The sequence below is a fragment of the Scardinius erythrophthalmus genome, assembly GCF_964197995.2.
Source record: "Scardinius erythrophthalmus genome assembly, chromosome: 25".
Taxonomy (NCBI): Eukaryota; Metazoa; Chordata; class Actinopteri; order Cypriniformes; family Leuciscidae; genus Scardinius; species Scardinius erythrophthalmus.
In genome coordinates this window covers 24,488,341-24,511,438 of record NC_138245.1, presented here as the reverse complement: position 1 = coordinate 24,511,438, position 23,098 = coordinate 24,488,341, and the positions used below count along the sequence as shown (strand labels likewise).

The window sequence follows — 23,098 nt, the reverse complement described above, 5'->3', positions numbered from 1 at the left end:
CTAGAGGGGAATAGCAAAACCCCCCAAAAAAGCCATTATCAGAGAGGGGGTAGAATTGGGAGAGAGTATGGAGGCGCGATGAAAAAAAAAATGGACCAAAGACTTGGACTCAAGAAAGCATAAGACAAGCTATGATTTTCTTTCATTTTCACCCTAAGTGTTGCTGGTCACAGTTGGTAGCATCTCAGATGGGTCAAGTGGCCCGTTATGTGTGGCTAGGTGGTTGCCATGGTGATGTTTTCTGTGGTTTTGCTGAATAATTTGCCTTGAAAACTAGTTGCCTCCTGTCTGAATGCTGGAAGGGTGGACAATAGTTGAATTATCATTTTACAATGAGGTCCTCAATAAGGTATTCGTTGAACTTGATTGATTTGAGATGACTAAATACCATTTGAAATAATTACCATCATTACTTTGACAACTAACTGCACTCAATGCATTCATTGTTCTGAATCTACAGGGTTACTGTTCAGGTTTTCCACTCTGGCCGTCGTGTGGCTGCAATATCGATCAAGACTTTAACTGCTACTCAAATTCCATTCAGTCAATTTACTGACAAAACTGCTCATCTATCTGTTCCACTCTCAGTCTAAGAAGTCCCGGTCTGTCAATAAGTAATTGGATCTTTGTTTTTATAAAAGGTTCCTTTAGTAAAACACTGTCTTATCCTGACACACCTGCAATTTGAACCCTCAAACGGAAATTTTGTAAGGCCATCAGCAGCACCTGATAGGCGCCTTGCCCACAGGAACTACTTTACAAGCTCAATCTTGCTTAAGTTATCAAATGAACAACAGCTTTTAAGGATGTCACATCATCAGCAGAGGTTTAAAACATCTGTTTCTGGTTTTATCAGTATGCATTAAAACTAAGCGAATGGGACATATGAAGGATATAACTGATGGTTTCTTAAACCCCCACTTGATTATGTCTTAGTAATTACAGGCCTTGCAGACATGTACGGTTCACAACATTGTACATTGTTTGCAATGAATCATCACGGAGAATGAAGGTTTCTTCCCTCCTGTCACTTTGTGTTAGCCAAACTGTCTCTTACTGTCCAAACGGTGGTACGATTATTTTACAGCCTGTCTGTAATGTGGGAAATGCTTATTGTTGCACTTACAAAAAAAGCATATATTTGGGTAGTTAACAAAAAAAGTTAATGGAAGTATTATATTTAACATCAACATTTTTAATTAGAATCGTCATTTCTGCATAAGGGAAACAGTATACCTTAGGTCCTGTAACTGCTACAGTTCTTTTACAAAATTAAATTAGATTAATTAATAAACTGTCGACTTTAAAAAACATTTTTTACATTTTTTTCTATTTTTATTTTAAATGGTCATATGGCATAACAAACATAAAACATAAATAAATTAAGAAAGAAATATTCTATGCAGTCTCTCTTTTAATATGAGCACATCATAAAATAATAGTTAATAATAGTAGTTAATAATAGTTCTGGTCTTGTATGCTGACTGGACAATACAGCAGGGTTCATACACATTTCTACCAATACATTTCCATGACTTTTCCATGACTTTTGAGGCAAATATTCATGACCTAAGTAACGTTCCATGAAACGTCTATGTATACATGTAAAAATAAGAATAAAAATACATGTTAAATTTTCACATCACAGCATATCTTAACTAATTAATTACAAGCTATGTGGTTTAATACTAAATAAACATTAAAAAAACGCTGACACACAAGTAAGACGGTTAGATAAAATCTGACCCTCACAGAACTCAATTTTCTAATTTATGTTGGTGTTTCTTTTCATCAGTTTTTTTAGTTTATGTGGCCGTTTTAGATCATGTTTGACTGTAGGTGCGTTCACACCATGACATAATTACTGCAATTACATGATTTAAACTTGTAAAAAGCATTGTCCTCGTAGTGCTCGTAATTACATGCTATGTTAGCTCAAGGACGTTCTTCTAGCATAATAACTAATAAATAAATTAACATGGTATTTAAAAAGGTAAAATCAAATAAATTATCTACACACTATCTATGTGTAAAACTATCTGTAGACATTTTAGCACTGTACTTACCCCCTGCTGATCTAGCTTCAGCAGTTGTTCTGGGACTTTAGGTGAGCTGGTGGCCAGTCTGAGGCACTGAATGTTGACCTCGGGAACTACGTACTCCAGCACCTCTTTAAGAGGGAGACCACGGGACGTCCCATGCTTTACCGTGGAGGGAACTGCATCCTCCATGATTGAGCCTCTCAAAGTGGTGAGCTGAAGATGGACAGAGTGAAGAGAGAAGTTTATATTCATAGAAAAGAAGGAAATAGTTCATATTGTTGGCGGAACTGAGCAAATGTATCCATTAAATGAAATACACGGCACGCTCGAATCCTATTACTGAACAGATGGATAAACCATTCTAGTCTCTCAAATGGCAAAGTACTCTTTAAGAGTGCCTCGTCTATGATGCTGAATCCAGCGACATGCCCTGCCAACCTTTTCGATGAATAATTGAGTTCAACTAACTGTGGCGAATGCTGAAGTAACGCTTTGGCTTTTAGCAAGAGGGCCATTGTACGCTCAACCGCCAATTCAGCAAACTATCCAGTCACCCTTAGGAAAACCCCTGGCAGGCCGCATATGAAAGATCTCTTGCCATTTGAAAGCCTTACTGGTTGGGACTGTTATAGCATCAGTGGTGAGACTCATGTAGTACAGTGAGGTAATTTATATCACCATACATGGAAAAATCAATTGTACAACACAGACATCATCCATCTTGAGCTGATTTCCAAAACAATCAATGCTTTTATTGAGGTAGCTTGGATTTGTATTCAGAGGAGATGATGTAAAAGCATTGGGAAATGTACTTAATGGGAAGGTGGAAATCAATTATAAACGAATGAGAAGTCCACTCATTGACTGTTAAAATCATGCAGTAAATATTCTCAGCTTATTTAAGATTTTATTGCTCTTATGTAAAACTATTTGAATGAATTAAAAAAATATTAACAATAATAATATTAAGTTTGGACATGCCCTTCCCTTAACTTAAACCCCTGAACTTGACTGGCTCAAAGAACATTGGATCTACAGAGGTCTGTTAAATGATGTGGTAAAACAGTGTTTAATAGGTACCGTCCTACCTCGCTGGTCCTGAAGATCACCCTATAATTATACTGTGGGCCCTCCTTCCCCTCCTCCAGCTTTTCTCTCCGAATGCTAACTGCCACCGGACCCAAGTTCTCATCAACACCAAAGTAGTTCTGGTGCTCTTTCAAGAAAAGAGAATAAGAAGGGGTCGACATTATACAGTGAGAGATACACAGTTATTTTGGTTACTAAGTGAGATCATCAATCACTATACTGTAGAGCACTATTGTGTAGAACCATGAATTCAAGGTCTAGTTTGTTAAAACATACCTTTATTGAAGAAGAATTTGTGATAGTAGTAAGCACCCATGTCAATGTGCTCAATGATGTAGCGTTTGATGCAATCCCGTGGAACAGCATAATTTTCACGAGAGGCATAATTCTCACGGGACATTTCCAAGACAGAAACCCCCGCGTTGGTGCAGTGTGAACTTAAAGTAGACTCAATAGTATAATTGTCACCCACATTGTTGTGGGATCCACTGTTTGGTTTGGTGGCACTCAGTTTCCTTTCCCCTTCACCACCAATCTCGTTACGGAAGTATGGGCAGGTCAGCACCAAACCATTGCTCTTCCCATCCCCTTCGTCAGGATCGGTGCAAGCTTTTTGCCCAAGTTCCTCACAACTGTCCAAAGGGGACTCACAAATAGGTAAGGGGTCAGGACCGTCCATTCCCCCACCAATTTGGTGTTGGGACGCTGCAGAAGCCCCCGTGGTAATATTCTTCCGACGTGCTAAGTTTGCACGATTAGTAACCGCCTCGCTAATATTAAAAAGCACACTCTGGACATCATAGTGGGCGAAGCATCTCTGGAAACTCAATGGACGACCATGTCTGCTGCAATCGTCGTGTTCGCCAAGTTGCCGCTGCTCGCTTTTCATGGTCTTCAGCCTGCGGAATATGGATGTCTCGCCCTTTTCAGATTTCTGCCGCTGTAGGAAGGACTTCTCCCTTTCCCGACTGTAGAAGAGCGAACTATCCACATAATCCGAGTAGTTCGGAATGCAGAGAATGTCCCCCCGTGCAATCTGCGCGGCAGTCTGGAGACTTGGAGAAACGGCGGTCTCCGGAAACCGACGAAACTCCGGAAAGCCATGTGGAGGTGGTGCGCTCGGTTGCTCTGAGTGTTCTGGCTGGAAACCCTTCAGATTGCCAAAAAACCCTTCATTGGGCAAACCTTGGCGATTGATGGAGGACGTGCTTCCATATTCTCTGTGCAAAGTGGCACCTGTGTTGGGGTTGATTGTTGTCTGATCCATGTCCTCTGCCCCTATATCACTGATGGTGACGTCACTGTTGCTCCTCTTCTGGAGAGCGTGTTGAACTTTACCAGGAGAGTGGTTCAGAAGGTTACCAAGACCATATTTTGCCTCCAGAAAGCTGGGATTGGGAGGAGAACCCGGGCTTTGTTTGACCACATCTTCTGCCAATTGACTGGGTTGTCCATTCTGGAAGGACGTCATTAGGCTTTCATACTTGGGTGGTGGACCGTGGCCATCCTTCTTCTGTGGCCAATCTGACACTCTTGCGCGTATGCCCATCTTGGGCACTGCAGGTGTTCCTTGTGTATTTGGGCCAGGAGGTCCCATATTCCCATTCAAGGCTTGAAGCTTTTTGGCAAAAAGATCATCAGTCTGCATCTCTGAGGTGAGGCGCTTCTCAAGCTTCTACGGCCTCGTCTGCTGTATCTCTGGTCCAAAAGTTAGGGATATTCATACCTGACGTTAAATTGTCCAGAACAGAAATTCCAACTCCAGCATTTTATGCAATAGCGAAGGAGCTTGACGGCGCTGGGAGAAGTCTGTGAATGATGACTGACCCACGTCAGGGTGTTCAGACCTATTGGTCTGTAATCCATAGGAGGAGAATGAGTCTCTTTATCTCAGTTTCACTGTCAAGGACAACTGCTCACTCCACGGGAGGGCAAGCAGAAGATACGGTCATTTCACAGGCATGTAAGCTTAACAAAGCCAGGTGGGATCTCTCTGATGCTCTGGAAAGGAACGAGTGTGTGAGAGAGAGAGAGAGAGAGAGAGAGAGAGAGAGAGAGAGAGAGAGAGAGAGAGAGAGAGAGAGAGAGAGAGAGAGAGAGAGAGAGAGAGAGAGAGAGAGATCATTAGAGAATCCATTTGGGAGGTAGAGATACCAATGTGACCTTGAAAGAATGCAAAGCACTCAAAATCCTCAAATGAACAAAGCATCAGCAAAAAGGCCAATTAATTTAATAACGGTTTGAATGTCTATTCAGAAAGCACTTTCTTTTTCACCTGAATGCATGCCATTCATATAACAAATGTACCACTTTTTGACCTTAGAGACTAATTAGAGATAAACATCTAAATAAAAAAGCATTACTTATCTATGCACGCTACTACCTGTGATAAATTGCAGAACAGATTCAAACCACTTTCTCTACAGCATTAAGTCATGATATATTCAAAGTTATTATTTCAAGAGGTGTTAACAAAACTTTGGGGAAAAAATAACACATTTTTTGATTCATTTACCTATTTTGCATTTGAAAGTATTTGACAGATGGCCATCTTTTTATGTCCTTTTTCACAAATACAAAACAAAATGCAAGCTGGTATATTCAGAATTAATTGCCTAAAAATGTACAATGAAAATGACAAATTATTAAAATTATTTATCAATATGTTATCCTCTACCATAAATTATTTTTCAAATTCATTTTCAAATCAAAGATCTCCCATTGAGTTCAGAGGTTCTTAAATGGAAAAGAAACTATGCTAATTGTAATTAATAAAATGCAATTCATCATAAATCATACTTTGCTAGGACTGAAAAATAAATATGAACTTTTGAAAGAGGAGAAAACACTTACAACTCTTGTTGTTGACATTAAAGGTCGTACAACTCTATCCAGAAATTAAATTAAACTTCGTCACTTAAATCTGTCAATTGCACTCAGCTTAAGAACTTCATGTTAATTTCAATACATTTTAATATTTTATTTGAAGAACATTTCCGTTTGATTTTAATATTGTGTTGGGTCATCCCTTGATATCCAATGTATAATCTGGGTCTTGCAGCCCATAAAAAAAAAAAAAAAACGTTGAGAATTACTGGCTTAGTGCAGTGAACTGACTGAGACTGCCTTTCAGTGAAAGAGCTTTCCAATATCATATCATCCAAAAATAAAGTACTAGTGAGAGCGGAAGGGAATATAAAATTACATTACTGACAGACGCCGCCACGGACATGCTGTGAAATTCGCCAACCTAAAAATAATCCTTCGAAAGGCAAGCTGATTAAACTACCGTTTATTAATAATGTGTTTTGGAAGCACAGTCCTGTCTGTCTCACATAGAAACTGACCCCAATACTTTTAACCCTCCCTTTGAAATACATCTTTGTGTCAGCGTCGACACCAGCTGTGAACCACATTGACGTTTTTTTTTTTTTTTTTTAAACGCCATCCGTCTAGAGTCTGGAAATTCATTGGACTCAGAGCTGTGATTTAATGTCAACATGAAAACAAAATTGACTTTATATACTTTATACATGTGTTCTATTGTGCACAAGTCATGAGTGCATGTTATTCCAAAGAAAACAATGGTTTTATAAATCTTTAATCATAACATAATAGCCTGCTCCTCCTCTGAAATGACTTTCCTTTTCAGTTGACGTCTAGCAAAGGGGGAAATTTTTGTTAAACATTCATCAAAAGATACGCTATTGACATTTAGACAAAGGCACAAAGCGACACATGTTCATCCCCAGAGGAGATGCAGGGGTATTATTGCTTTTAAAATGTGGGTGTAATCAAACATTTAAAATGCAAAAGTTCCATGATCAGAAACATTCCCAGCAGCACTGAACTTCGGATTAAATTGAACGTGGCGTGAACAGAGAGAGCTGGTTAAAACTTAGCATTGGGCTTCAGAAAAAAAAAAAAAAATTTTTGCACAAATGACAAGCTGTTTCATTATTAAAGAATGCTGTTAAATATTAAAAGGAGGAAAAAGCAACCTGTAAGGAGGCTCTCTTTCACAAAACAACAAAAAGCCTTGAGAACCTGGCAAACGAAAGGGTGAATCTCACGAAAACTGCCAAGAATGGTCTAGAATTATTTTTCCACCCAAAAAAACAAAGTAATAAATAAGAAATTATATTTTGCAAAAAAATGTAAACGCATAAAGACAATTTTTAGTAGCATTTCAGAGAACAAGATTTTTTTTGCAGTGACATAACTGACATAACTGACTGCCTGTCAGTTCTCATTACCATAATGCAGAAAAAAATTACCATTGTCACTGCTGTGATGTGAAAAAAAGTATTATTTTAGTTTTAAAGAACATTTGTAAAATTTAACTTTAAATATCATGATATTATTTGTTAATAATAATAAAAACAAATACATAACTGAAATGAGAATTTTTTTCTACTTTACAAAATTTTGGAGGAAAATATGATTCATTTTGATTAATAATAGTCAAGAGGTTCACAAGAAAAACAAATGTTTAGAACTTCAGGAGTGTCTTCATCTAATATGCATACATCTACATCACCACCTTATAGCTGTGTTCAGTAACACGTACTGTATGTGTAGTATGTCTAAACTCACATCTTAATCAAGAACAATCAAAAGTAACTCAAATTAATTATTCATTTCTGACTGTCAATTCATATGTCAGAAGGAGGTCTGTTTGTCCTCCTAGACATCGCTGTGATCCCTGGGATATCTGTTTTGGATCCATTTACGTTAAAATGAATGGAAAAATGTGTTCACTGTCTTTAGAGGCATCACCACATTCGATCCCAATAAATCAGCCTTATCCAAACCAAGAAAAGAAAGAGACGTAGCACATCATGCACAATAGCAAAGGCTTGAGAGGACAACAAATTGCACATCTGAAAGGCTCCCTCCCACCACCTCCGGCTGGGCTTCAGAGTCAGGCAAATGGCCAATCCTGTCCTCTCCAACGCCCTCCGTCCAGCTGCAGGCCCTGTACAGGTCATTGATTACCATTATGAGCCGGTCCCCTGCTTTCAAACGCTTGCTCACAGGCACCGTGCCGCCCAAACAACAGAGCTCATCATCACTATCATCGCCCACCGCAAAGACACACTGACCCAATCTATTTAGACAGCTGGATCTATACTGGGGTCTGTGACCACATTGGCCTGTCTATCATTTCCAACAGCCACAGAAGTTAAAAGGAGTCCCTGTCTGCCCAGGGTTTGATAGGGGCAGAAGATATGAGAGAATATTTGAACTAAAGGTTGTTTTTTTTCTTCTCTTTTTGGAAATGTCCACCTCCTGACGAGCATGAATCAAGAATAAGCAGCTTACATGGACTCTTTTGTTTGAGAAATCCACAACATTTTGATTGTTTTCTCAGAAAACAGATTTAGCTGGTCGGATGTTACTTAAAGCTAAACTACGTCACTCTTTACTGGATGATTGACAGGCACAGCACAGCACAGCAGTGTTCTTTGGGACATGGTCTTTGAAATGTGCTGCGAAACAGATCAAAACAATGCTGGAAAGGAGGTCAGCTCACTCACAGACAGTCCCCGTCTGTCCACCCGAAATAGAGAAAGGTCATAAAGTCAATGCCGAAAATCTGGAATTCAAAATCTAATTTAAACCTCCAAATAAAGTTCAAGGATTTTAGATGGATAAAGAAATATGAAGAAATGTTTTAGTTTCTGCACTAAATCTGTAAAACTGACCAGAAGTAAAAAAAGACGGATCTCAAATCATGCAACATAACAGGAACATTAAGTTCTGCACAAACTCATTAAATCAAATAAGGTAAATATATGAAATAATCAGAAAGTCTCATTCACTTTAATTTAAAAAACAAAATCATATCAACTTTTCACTCAAATGTTGTTATTTCTATTTTAATAATACATTTTAAATAGACATACTTTTAAATTACTTTTGGTAATTACTTACTTTTCAGATAAAATTACTGAATAATTTAACTCTCCATGCTGTTAACTCAGTCCAAATCAATGCTACAAGGTTACACCTAATTGATTATTGCTTCCTGTCCTGTCCACTTTTGTTTGCTCCTGGGTTTTATTGAAAAAACAAAAGGATGACTTTGACAGAAGCAGTGAGTAAAATGAGCCCAGCAGTTTCGACAGGGTAACTGGGGTGCGCAGACACCTAGTAGAACCAGAAAGGGTTGACATCAGCCCCAGTGAACACCCTACATGGGCACACCCTGTCAGATGCTGTCAAAGCGTTCCAGGCTCTTTCCGCTTCAGCCCTGAGCTCACCTTCATTTCTAATTCCTGAGACGCAGCTGGGAGGTCTTGTGTTCTCGTTTCCCTTTCCTTGTTAGGAGTAAGGATGGAGTCTCTTTGGCGCTTATGCATTCCAGAGCTACAGGCACTATAACAAGAGCCAGGAGCCGGTGTGCCCTAATGCCTCACATGCCATGAACACTTCTGGATTTATTCCAAGCGACGGCATGCAGGAAAACCCACAAGAACGTTTCACACGGACATTTCAGCACAGAGTTCACTAGCATCTAAAATCCACAAGACAACCACAGATAGATTGATAAAAGCTACATAACAGTTACATGACAGATTTACATTATAACATGTTGCAAAGTTTCTATTTTAAAAGAAAAAATAATAAAAGAATATATAAATATTAATATGATGAATAAAAAAATACTATTAACTTCACATACACAACATGCATATATTTCTGTCCAGCAAATGTAAAAGTACATTGCTAAAATATAATTTGCTCATTCTTTTGTAGTGGACTCGGCCTGGCAAACAGAAAGATGTGCATTTAGTAATATCTATAAATAAAAATAAAATAAAATAAAAATGTATTTAAATACATAGTATTTTATTTATTTTATTTCGAATAAAATAAAAAGATAAATAGAAAGTAAACATCACAAGTACTTCAGTGCTTGGCTGATTTATCTGCTACTTTACTGTATATCAGACATTGATATGTCATTTAACCAAAGCCACAGTGTCACCTTTACAATAGCTATTTTTCCATCCACCTATTTTAAGCGCATTTTGGGATATTGCATTATGCCAAGATGCGCATAAATTCTATAAGTGTGCGCTCAATTGAGTTGGATATATTTTTTAGCCGATAAAAAAAAACATGCACATAAACTACAAATAAAATTGCTAATAAACTACAAATAAAATTACGAATAAATTCCTCAATGCACATCAAAAAAGTCATGTGACTTTGCACGATGAGATGGCATAACTGGACTAACCAGCAGGCCAATCTTGTTGCAAAGCATCAGAAATGCTGTTTTGGTCATTCTGAAATGCCTGAACAAAGTCTGTCGTCAAAGTGGTTCGGTAAAGCAACTTCCACTTTTCTTATTGATATGTAGTGCCGGTTTATCAGGAAGTGATGATTTTGTTCTCTTCGGCTCACTGGATGGAAACGGTATTCACAAATGTTTTATGCGATACTCCCATTTTATAAGTTATATTCGCAACTTTAGATGGAAACATAGCTAATAAAAAACCGAAGGCTAACTCTACTGCAAACTATGAGGATGTGAATGTTGGGAAAGAGAGGAAAAGGAACAGATCCAATGAGAGAACAAAAAAACAAACAAAAGGCAGGTCTCACACCCTTATAGGCAGTCTGGGCACGAGTTGAAAGGTTGGACCCCAGGGGGTGCACTGAGGGGGCTTTCTGAAGGGAATACAGCCACTGACCTTTACCATTTGGGTTAATATAATTTCCAGGTGTTTACCAAACAAACATGGCCCTCCAACAGTGAGCAAACAGACAGGGAACGGTCCGTGAGAAAGGGCTGTGGTTTAGAACTAGGTCAGTGATCTGGCTGAAACACAATAACCCACATTTCCTTCATTTACAGTATGATACAACCCAGATATAACTACTTCCTAAGTATTTTCCCAAGCAAAATTACCTCTAGTTGGCATGTTTTACGCAGGAATGCAGGCTTGTGTGCCAGAACATGTCAAGATCTTGTCATTTTCACTGCCGGAACTTTACCAAGGAGGTAGACCCATAATTTCATGCTAAAAGCTCACAGCTTGACTGCTTTTTCACCAATTTGGGAAAAGGCCCTTGATAAGTCAAAGTGCGAGGAAACACTTTTTTTTTTTCACCCGCTTTTATAACTTCAGACTCAGCTTTTGGCTTTGACTGACCTGGATAACGTGTATCAGCTGTTAAAATGAGTCAGACATGCGCAGACGCAGACAGCCAGTCAGCATCTGCTAGACTAGACATGACTGTCTGTGATGGAGTTTATGGCATCCGGCCCAATAAGAGATAAAGTCCCGTTAATGACAATCTGTGAACACTATTTCATGTACACACTGTCGATCTTATCAATAACAGCTGGAATCGCCTTTGTTTGACAGATATTTCCTCATTCGCAGCTGGGACTCAAGTGGAGGAGACAGGCAGGCATTATCATTGAGATATTTCGCCTCGCAGCCAGTTGGAGTTAAACATGAGGGACGACCAAACCTCCTCCTCCAAATCTCATTTTTCTCACTCAGTCTAGGTCATAAACATACTCTATGAAAGCAAGCAAACACAAACCCTTCTAGCTAAATGTGTCAGCAATTCATAACGCAACCAAGTACACTTTCTCAACTATGCTACAGGGCCGCTTGCATAAAGCGTTTTCTTACAGTAACAGTTTGAAGAAAATTTTGCTGAGTCGGTAAAAGTTAATTAAACCATCAGCAAATTTAAAGATGACCTGAATAATAATAAATTATTTATCTGTGCATATATATTTTTTTTCTTGCAATCTTTATTAAAAAAACATTAACAATAACATTAACATTAACAAAATCAAGTCCCGCTCTGCATTTTTTACTCATCCGAGATGCCATTTCACTCGGATATTCGTCACAATAGGAAGAAAAGACGCAGTTTCCACTTTAAGTAGTGGTCGACTAGACCATAGATATCATATATAAACGCTAGATGTCTCGTGTGCGCTGCTGGCCAATGGAGGTCGACGTCAGCACATGGCGGCCATCATGCCACAGGCAGCTCGCTCACTCGTTTAATGGTGCATGTACTTTTAAATAACCATAACTTGCTCAATTTTCTACCGATTTTCAAACAGTTTGGTTTGTTATAAATGTCAGAGATGTAGTTATGACACTGCATACATACACTGCATACATATGAATAATTATAACATACATAACATTCAAGCATTCGGAATTATAGCCACGTTAATAACGTTTGCAAGAAACCAAACCGGTTGTAAATCCGTCAAGATTTCAGCGAGATAAGAGGATTTGTGTGCGTGCTGATCATTCACTTTACATTAAGCCTGCCTGTGACAAGATGGCCGAACGGTGATGCCGGAAGTGACTGCGCCATAAGACATCTAGCGTTTATATATGATATCTATGGACTAGACAATCAAATTAAGTGTGTATTGCACTAGTGGCACCAAATGGAATTGCAACCTGTTTGGCACCACTAGTGGTGCTATTAAATGGAGGATACACTGAAAAGCTACACATATTACTGAATGGTAAGCATTTGCATCAAAACTGAAGTATACTTTGGGCTTTATCAACCAAGTGGACATGATTACCAATGCCAATTATCTCAACAACAACAAAAAAATAATCATCTCATTTCATTATATACAATAGGCTGCCCACTTGCAATGTATTGCCCAAGCATTTGCACACTTGCGTAGTAAGTATGCTTCTGGCACACATTCACTGTTTTACAAGGAACCCAACTATTTTGGCTAATGAGCTGTGTTAAGGGTAAGTTATCCTAATTTTAACCCATTTAATGTCTTCCATATGACACATCAACCACAAACAACACCAATCTTATGCGTAATGGAAGCATATACGGGGGCATCTTAAACAAGGCCATGAGGTAAATTAACCTCCAACCCTTCAGTCCTTTAAACACCGTAAGTCTTGGCTTGGGCCCAAAAGGGCTTATATGAACAATGCTCATCAGCCAGCAGCTAAAAAAAAGGGTTAAGAGTTTATGTAAGCCTTTTGTACGGACACAAATCCTCCTTTTCACGCACATGAATGAGGTTTTAGGAACAGCATAAAGGGCGATTCGTACTAGTGCCTCGTTTAATTAAAATCGGAATAAAATAAAGTTGTTCGGAGATGCGTACAGCTGCAGGGCGAATGACAAACATGTTTGACAAAGTTTGACAGGAGTTTCGATTTCTGTGGTTCACCTACTGACAACACTAATGGGTAAAAACATAAAAACACATTCACAGGACAGGACCAGACACAAATAAACATGTGGGGACTGGTTGGTTCGCACACGTATGGAGCTCGACGGCAAGTTTCGACATGGTTTCGACATTTCGACATCGATGACACGACTCTATATCTGTCTCTGTTTCTTTAAGTTCAGTGGGAGCAAACAGGCCGAGGGTCTTTCGCAAACCTGTGTACGTGGTGGAAACACACTGCCTCCTTGTTTCTCTCATTCAAGTCGTTCCTTTATGGGTTTGGACAGCAGCAGGCATCTTTGTGGAAGCAGCACTGCATTGTGCCCCTGAGCTGAACTAATTTCTTCTCGTGCTCGAGCGGTAACCTTCATTCACCGGGAGTTTCTGACGACATGCTGCACTTGAAAGAGAGGCTGAAAAGGCCTGTGAGAAAACCGAAGCAGCAGGTAGCTTTGGGTGTTGGAGAATTCCGCCTGTCTGAATTGAGGCTGGTCATTCCAGACAGCATGTGGTCCACACCGCGGAGCTCCAGTCGAGAGTGGGAGAGCTTTTGGAGTTTAACAAGCACCATCTGGCATTCTGAGCTCCTCACAGCAGCCGAACACACACACACACACACACACACACATACACCCCGACACCCTGCTGCACCATCCCCGCCAAATATTTTAAACCAGCACACACACACACGGCTGAATAAAAAGACCTGGGCTCCTCAGACTTAGTAAAAATATGACCTTTAACCAGCATCCCATAGAACTGTGCTTCTCAACAGGTTTTACAGACCCAGATTTTCCATTGGACATCAAGTAATAATAACAAAAAATGTCCTTAAAGAGAAATGTAACAATTTATTCATTCTAATAATTTATAGTAATTAAACACTGTTAAAATTTCTTGAAGTTGTAAATAAAACAAAGATTACTGGAAAACATTTTACAAGCAAATGCTATTTTAGTCTTTGCACTTCAAAATTTCATGATAAATTCAATGTGTTATTTGTAATTCTTTGTGAAATTTACAATTTCTGAGTGAAAATAGTTTCTACACCAAATTTTTTTTTCAGTGTACAAAACTAGGCTACCTAGCGTTATGGAAGCTTGTTTCCACTACGCTATAAAACAATAATTGCGACTTTTTGTGTCACAATCCTGACTTTTTATCTCACAATTGCGAGTTTATATCTTGCATTTCTGACTTCTTTTCTCAGATTTATATAAACTTGCAATTGCGAGTTACTTATAAAGTCCAATTCCAAAAAATACTTTTTTTCTCAAAATTGCGAGTATATATATATATATATATATATATATATATAATTTATATATATATTGTAGAGTTTATATCATGCAATTCTGAGATAAAGTTTTAAAAAGCTGTCTACAAAACTTTTTTTTATTATTATTCAGTGGCGAAAAGAAGCTTCCGTAAGCTTTGGCTAGCGCCTACCAAGTGACAGATTAATTTGCAGTCAGACTAAAGCATTTACATGACATCTTAACATTTTTTAAATTGCAATCCCCAAGCATTTGCATATTTACATTGCCACAATTAATTTGCGACAAAATACAGAAGAATTTGACTTGACCTGTGACATAAACAAAAGTTATGTGAACCTTTTTCTTCTCCATTAAAACTCTGATAAGTATATGTATTTTGGCTACCATAACTATGCACAATTTTTTGTCAGCAGCAAGGACAGACCTGCGATCAATTACTGAGTCACAACCCACCAGAACCTTTGCTCTAGACCATACTTTGCCCTAAAACATACAAAGGGATTTAAAGACACTTTTCTAAAGGCTTAAAAGCCTTGCAAACTGGCAACAAGCTAAAACACAAGCTATCATCATGCTAACAAAAGCACTGCCACTAAAATGAAATCGATTGAAAAAAAACAACTAGACTGGTGTCCATGATGAATAAAAAGCCACATGATTTCTCTTTAACATATTAATTTAATATTAATATTTAATTATATATTTTTACTATTAATAAGCAGTGAAGAAGTTTAAAAAAGTTTCAAGAACCCCCCCCCCCCCTTCTTAAATTACTTATTTTTTCTTATTTATGATATCGGAACAGTTGTATCATCCTGACATTTTTTTACTTTACGAACTGTATTTTTTAAAGCGTTTTTGAAATCAATTATCTAAGAACAAATTATTATTTGATGCATGAACTAGATAACAATGGTCTAGTTAGTTGTTGGATGATTTGCCGACCATTGTGAGCCATTTCTAAGCAAGTGTCAATCAATAAACTCCAAAACTCCCCACCACATCTTTACCATCACTCGATGCTTTCAGTAAAACTAAAATGCACAATAAAAAGGCAGAGAACGAGAGAAAAAGAGAGTGTAAAATCTCTTTCACTGCTGAAGGACATCTATCCCACTGACAGTTAAATGTAATTATACTGCAGACATTCTCAGCATTACAGAGCTCTTCATCTAACCTCAGAAAAGCCTGCTGAGAGCGATCCAGCATGTTACAAATGTCAAAAACAAACAAGAGCAACTCACCAAACAAACCCACATTCTCTTCCCAGCCATCAGATACGAAATAAAGCGCACATTGGCAGTCGTGTCAGGACCGATCAGCTCAATCAGTGGGCTAAAACCGGTTGCCCTCCGCCACATCCTCACCGCAGAAAAACAGCTGTAAATTCATCCATGTTGGCAGAAAAGTCCCCAAGGCCTTGGCTTAACAAGCCGATATTCAGAACCCTGCCAACACCTGGAAACCACACCCAAAATGTACCTGGCGATGTGTCTTTTCTCACAAACAACATTTACTTTACCTCAACCAATCAATACATTCCCTGTGTAGGCCACAAGCCTCGCTGATATGGAGGACTGATGCTGGTTACTGATTAAGACAAATGTGTGCGGTGAAAACACTGTTAAGATAAAGAGAAAACCGAGAAGATAAAAAAGTATATATAGAGAGCGAAAGAACAATTAAAAGAAAGCCAAACCTCATTTCCTCAACCCCCAACATCTCTCCAGACCCCTTTGCCCCCCGAACAAAAGCCCCTAACGACTGGTGCTGCTGGCTCAGATTAGCATTTCTATAAAAAGAGGCGGTACCATGAAACTCCAGTTATCGGACCGACAGATAAAGCCCCCCCCCCACTTCTCTTAAACTCAACCCACCCCCCAAACCTATTCAGTCCACCTGCACTGATGCAAAGACCCTCAAAGAGGCATAGAGAGACCACATCTGAGGGGCTTCTACATGCTTTTTTACTCCTCAATTCAGTTTTTGAGGTTATAGAGGGGTGAAAGAGAGAGAAGTTTTGAGAGTGACAGAGAGGACAGAGGTGGAATAATCCCATGTACAAGCCATATGCTGTGGCGCTGTAAACTCAGACTTCCTGTGGCGGCGAGGGCGAATGGAGGGCAACGGCAGCGAGACAAGACCTGATACTAACGGAACACAACAGAAATGCTCACCTCACACACTCTGATTTAACGCTGATGTATGTATTTTTAATACTAACATTCAGAGACAACTACGAGTAAACTAAGTAGGTTGAATTCAGCAAACGTTGTAAACGCTGGGTCTTCAGTGGTGATATCATAACACTGCTGTTTGTTTGAGCATCACTGCCCAGCACAGCAACACTGGCTCAACCAATGGTGCAGTTTTGGGGGAAGGGATATCCGTTTTATCAACCAATAGCAGATGGGAGGAGTGATTCTGCAAACTCTGCAAACTCAAATTCTAATTGATGCTGAAGAAATGACACACTTTACACCTTTCAAGATTTGCTTTTTACCTTTCACTTGACCTTTCTCATTATTTACATGCCTACTTACTAAATAAATACACGTTTATTTTCAATAAGAATAGTTTTTAATTAATAACATTTATTTACAACAAGAAAAAAAAGATAAGAGGCATGCAATTAGCACAGCTCTGTAAAAAAATTCAATAAATTATACGGAAAAACCTGAATCAGAATCAAGTATTTTAGAGAGCCATTTAATAAATATAACCCATAAATATATATCATTTAAACAAATTACATTATCTCCTTTCTTTTGACTGTTACAGTTTTGAGATCTGTTTTCCATAAGCCAAATTTATAAGTAATAATATTTTCTATGCTGCATCTGTTTTCCTCTGTTTACAGGAAATGTGCTATACAAAGTTTGATCGATGGGCCCATACACACAAATTGCAGTGTCAGCTCTGTACATACACACAAAAACACAGTAAAACACTGAACAGCTCAAACTTCCTGTCAGTACGGACTGTGCGTCATTAAAAATGCATTCAAACAGACAACAATGATGGGAACCAACGTCTGGGGCAAGTTGGACTGAAACCCTAAACACACAGAGCTGGACAGTAATGCAGAGTGATTGAACCACTGCAACAAATAACCATGATGCCTTGCTCTGCCTACAGCTGTGCCAAGTCTCCAGGGGAACATTTACACATTGCTCTGTCAGACTAACCCAATCTGTTTATACAAGTCTAAATGTAAGGAAAGGACACACAGTCCGAGCGTCCTTCTCCCTCTCCTTCTCTCACTGCTATGTCAACTGAATCAATGGCACATTTGAAGCAGCTTCTGTGCACTGGGGTGGTCTGTAGGTCTCCAGGGCCTTACTGCTTGTTAGGGTCCATGTCTTTCTCTCTCTCTCTCTCTTCCAGGATACACTGTTCTGTCAAGGCTATTTCTTTCTCTCTCCCTAACTCACCCATCTTCATTCTCCCTGCAGCCTGGCTAATGTGCTCATGGATCACTGCAACCGCCTGTGTGCATGCTCCAATGCAAAGTTTCCAACGGACAAGCCCAGAGCAAGTTAGACTAAGTGAACTGGAGCTACTGGATATGTGAGTGCACTTCAAAACGTATTCTTAGTTCAGGCGCTCTAATTTGATCGAACAAGAGGCGTTTCAAGACTCCAATAGCACTAAAACCCTTAACTGTAATTTGGCAAGGATCCAAATGGATGAACACGACAAGAAATTCTATTCTTAATGAGTATTTTTAAGTTGCCAGTTAAAATATCTAAAACATACTTATATTTATTTACAATAATCATGTATTTTTAACAGGACTGTATTTAGTCGAGTTTTACATTTACATTTATTCATTTAGCTGACGCTTTTATCCAAAGCGACTTACAATTGCTATATATGTCAGAGGTCGCACGCCTCTGGAGCAACTAGGGGTAAAGTGTCTTGCTCGGGGACACATTGGTGTCTCACAGTGGATTCGAACCCGGGTCTCTCACACCAAAGGCATGTGTGTCTTATCCATTGCGCCACACCACCCCCCATTTTAAAAAAGTGGGGAAATAAATAAATACATAGTTAACCAAAAAATGACATTTAATCCCCCTCAAGTTGTTCCAAACCAGTATGAATATTTTTCTCCTGCTGAACACAAAAGACGATATTTAAAGAATATGGTTAACTAAACAGTTGATGGACCCCATTGACTTCCATAGTATGGGAAAATACTATGAAATTCAGTGTGGCCTGTTTGGTTACCCATATTCTTAAAAATATCTTCTTTTGTGTTCAGGAGGAGAAGGAAATCATACAGGTTTGGAGCAACATGAGGGTGAGTAAATGTCAAAATTTTTATTTTTGGGTGAACTATCTTTTTAAAAACAGGTTAAAAAAATGTGCCAATGAAAAAACAAACACTCCCCATAAGGGTAAAGGTCAGTCAGTACGAGTCAAGGCTTGGAAATACCAGTGTGTTTAGTGTTAAAACTCAGCTGCTGTGGGATACTGTGGACGAACGCCAGCGAGGTGCCAAGCGCAACGGCTTCCCGAACATGTTATTAGTCGTTTTCTCAAATGTGCACTTGCACAGTTTGTTGTTGTTAGTTGGTGGTTTGAGGGTCTGTTTTACCCAGTTACCAAGCAACCTCTGATCTCATGCCTCTTTGATTGACAGCACATTTCCACTCAGCTGGGTTACTATGTTAGAGAAAACAGGTTTTCCATATGTCAAACCAAAGGAGAAAAGATAAAAGACAGAGATGGCAAGAGATGAGAGAGAGAGAGAGAGAGAGAGTGAGTGTGAGAGAGAGAGAGAGAGAGAGAGAGAGAGAGAGAGAGAGAGAGAGAGAGAGAGAGAGAGAGAGAGAGAGAGAGAGAGAGAGAGAGAGAGAGAGAGAGAGAGAGAGAGAGAGAGAGAGAGAGAGAGAGAGAGAGAGAGAGAGAGAGAGAGAGAGAGAGAGAGAGAGAGAGAGAGAGAGAGAGCATGTAAAGACAGCCATATTGATGGACTACTTCCTACTATCAATTTCTCTGGGTCTGATTTTCTGGACTATCACTTTCCAATGATGCATACCAAGATGTGGCACGCACAACCACAAAGCATATGGCCACAGTATGTGTATGGATCTTATATTCAGCTTAAACTGGCAAGTCCATTTGACTGTGTAACATATTTCAGAGCAAAACAGGATTTGTAAGGAGAAAAAAAAAAACAATTTCACCCATAAGGAATGGGAACACTGTACAATAATGTGCTTTGTTAAAATGAATTAATACAATAGTTAACTTTAATCTCAAACACTACTGTTCAAAAGTTTGGGGTCAGTATGACTTTTTTGTTAAGAAATGTATACTTTTATTCAGCGAGGACAAATTAAATTGATCAAAAGGCATTAAAGACATTCAAATAAATGCATCATTTCATGTTGACTTTAATTGTCTAGCCTTCAACACACTTCCTGGTTAACACACAATTCTGATCCTCAATGGCAGTCAATGGATGCATCTTTTACTTGACCTGCTCTTGACAAGAGTATGTACACAAAAACTGAGATGCTATAACTCTCTGAGGTGTGTTTGTGCGTGTTTTGAACTATTGTGAGTTATTAACTGTGTTGATAGGAGCCCAAAGGCTTTCCTGATCTGCAGCAGACAGGATTAAACTCATTCACCCTGAGGAGAAACACAGCTGAAGTGCTTGCGTGTTTATGTCTGTTTATATAGTGTGAACTGTATACATTGATTGCATACGTGTTTAAATGCGAGTGGGAAAACGGTGTGGGAAGGCAAATCTCTTTTTCTCTCTCGTACACAGATAATGAGAATGAGAAATGTGCGAATAGCTGCTTTTATTAAAAAGGAAAAGTTTATAGCTGCCTGTGGCCTCATAAAGCCCCAGTGATGGAGCGCAGGAGGGAGAGGCAGTGAATTATTCTCATTCCTCTCTCTCTCTTGCTCGCTCTAATGGGCCTTTGTTTCTTTATCTTTGCTGTCAAGTTTATTAGGAAGCACTGTTTAAATTTAGTTTGGAATTGTACCATTCTGTATCAGGTAACACATTTAAGCATTAGTAGGGTAAGAAATCTCCCTTGCTCCACACAGACGAATAAACAAAGGAGACCAGCTATAACTTTCATGTGAAATTTCTGCAACGCTAGCAGTACCAATCAGAAAAATAACCACCACTTCCACAAAAGGTTTCTACATGCCATTTCAGCCCTGTCTTCCATAGTTTGGACAAACATGTAGACCCACCCCCAAACTCATGCCACTAGACGAGCCAGAAGTAGACCAGAATGTCAAACACTCAAACGAACAACAAGCCTGTGCCTATTTTCAATACTATTCTACGCCATTTTGAAGTATATATAGTGTATTAAAAGTACCAAGATGAAGTACTTGGTCAAATGAAAAACTTAGTACAGATTACTGGACTCTCTAGTTGCGTATTTTCATACATAGCGGAAGGGGAAGGGCTAAGAGTCCACACTTTCATGAAGTAATACCGCTTTGACTGTTGGGCACAATTGTACCAACATTTAAAAATAAACTAGGGCATTTCACAAAAACAACATGTAGTTCTCATTTCCAGTAGATTCCACGACTGATTTCTCACCTTTTTATGTAGTGACAGATGTTGGCTTGTCAAAAAACACAGGTGTTTGATCCACACTACCTATCTGATCCAGGGGATATAAATGTTTTTCCTTAGGCCGACCACATAGCGCTGAAAAGACAGCAATTTCTCCCTGAAGTCGGCGAGCAAGTGCTAGGCAAGACTTGTTCTGGGAATCTGCAGCGTAATGCTAATCCATTACTTCACATCATTCTTAGCAGCATCAAAGCAACCGCTTCGAAGAAATTGACAGGGAGGTGTGTCAGTACATAGTCGAAGTAAGAAACGAGGGGCCTCACTGGTGGGTATGTTCCGCTCTTTGGTGATATCCAGTGCCTTCAACTGGATGATGGCTCTGGTTATTATTGGACGCCCCTCATTTCTTTTTTCAGCTGCGTGCTGGCTTCAGCTTCGAAGTGGACACTTTTAGGACCGCGGTAAGCTTTTCTTTGACAGTTTGCATTTTTAAGACTGTCTTTAAGCCTCGCAATCTTCTAACATTACACTATGACACACTGTTTTTCTTGGCTGCTTCATGGGAATTGTTTGATGACTCTGCTGCGTTTATCACCATGAGCTTAAAGATTGCATCATAATCTCTCCTCAGTTGCTGGTTTGCTTGCCCGACTTTTGAACAGTTCTGTTCTGGACGGTCATTCACTATCATGAGGTCACCTGGCACTGTAAAATACTGGTAGTTTATGGTTGGGGGATGTGACTAATACTAATAAAAGCTAAAAAAAAAAAAAAAATACTGAGAAAAAACAAACTAATAAAAATGACAAAAGCACACAACTAAACTACAAACTTAAAATTAAATTAAAATGAAAATATAAAAATAACAGTAAAAAAAAGTCATAAATACTATAATATTATATAAATAATCCTAAAAGTACACTGGGTAAAGCTAACACTTCAAATGGAACACGGCGAATGCTTCAGTGTAGTAAAAAAAACAACATTAAACGGTATTACATTTGAGATGACAACTCTTCAAAAATTCATAAACTAGATAGCAGAGTGCACAATGCACTGTATAATACATCACGAGGGATGCTTCTAACATTTTGAGAACGTTTCAGGAAGTCAACCGACAAATTGCTTACTTATTGATGTCTCTGTGCATTAAACTGACATTAGAAAGTGTTTTATCATAAAAAAATGACAGTTCACCTTTAAAGGAATATTCCAGGTTTTTCTATATCCTATTAGCATGCTGTCGACTACCTCAGGCAATAATTTCAACACATCTCTCTCGGATTATAAACACACAAGACACGTGTTTACAGTAAGCACACAATTATTGTATGAGGTAATCGTCAGCACGCCACAAAAGACGCCAGGTCGCAATAAACCCGGAATATTCCTACAGCATTCCTCCCTTCCCCCTCATTGAGGAGGAGAGATGGGCAACAGCTGCTCCTGAGGTAGAGGTGCGAATTCTTAAATGGCAGACCGCCCCTTTGCCCCGGCACTCTGGGTCACATCAACAGATCTTGAAACACTTGTGTCGTTTGTACTGACGTAGGCCCATCCGTCGTTTACGGCTCTATCGTTTTGCCCTGTTTACGCTGCCCAGCTAGACCAGAAACCTTCTGACACTTGGTTTCCTTCCTGTTGTTCCTCCCAAACAAAGACATAAAAAAAACCTGTCTTGACTCCTTACTGAGCCTGTGTGCAGCTGTTGGGTGCTGCTTTCCACTTGGCTCTCTCCTGCTGTGGGACGAGCACTCCGAGAGACATAGAGGGGGATGGAAACAGCTGTTTCTCATTCACAATCACACGTCAGTCAGACTCAAACACATTCCCTCTTTATTCCGCCACGCTGCTGGCGAAGAAATGACGTGTTTGAGAAAAATAGAAGGACTGAATAAAGGAGTCCTGC

The 23,098-nt window shown here is 39.2% G+C and overlaps 1 protein-coding gene across 1 annotated transcript in view; it reads right to left on the bottom strand.

Annotated features, from left to right (window-relative positions):
- Window positions 1-23,098, bottom strand: part of sipa1l2 (signal-induced proliferation-associated 1 like 2) — a 65,690-nt gene that overhangs the window by 28,597 nt on the left and 13,995 nt on the right. Inside the window, exons 2-4 of the mRNA XM_081358154.1 lie at window positions 3,408-5,132; window positions 3,131-3,258; window positions 2,067-2,255 (exon numbers count right to left, since the gene is read on the bottom strand). Coding sequence (XP_081214280.1) covers window positions 2,067-2,255; window positions 3,131-3,258; window positions 3,408-4,779 — 1,689 coding nt within the window. The 5' untranslated portion in view covers window positions 4,780-5,132. The remainder of the gene's footprint in view (window positions 1-2,066; window positions 2,256-3,130; window positions 3,259-3,407; window positions 5,133-23,098) is intronic.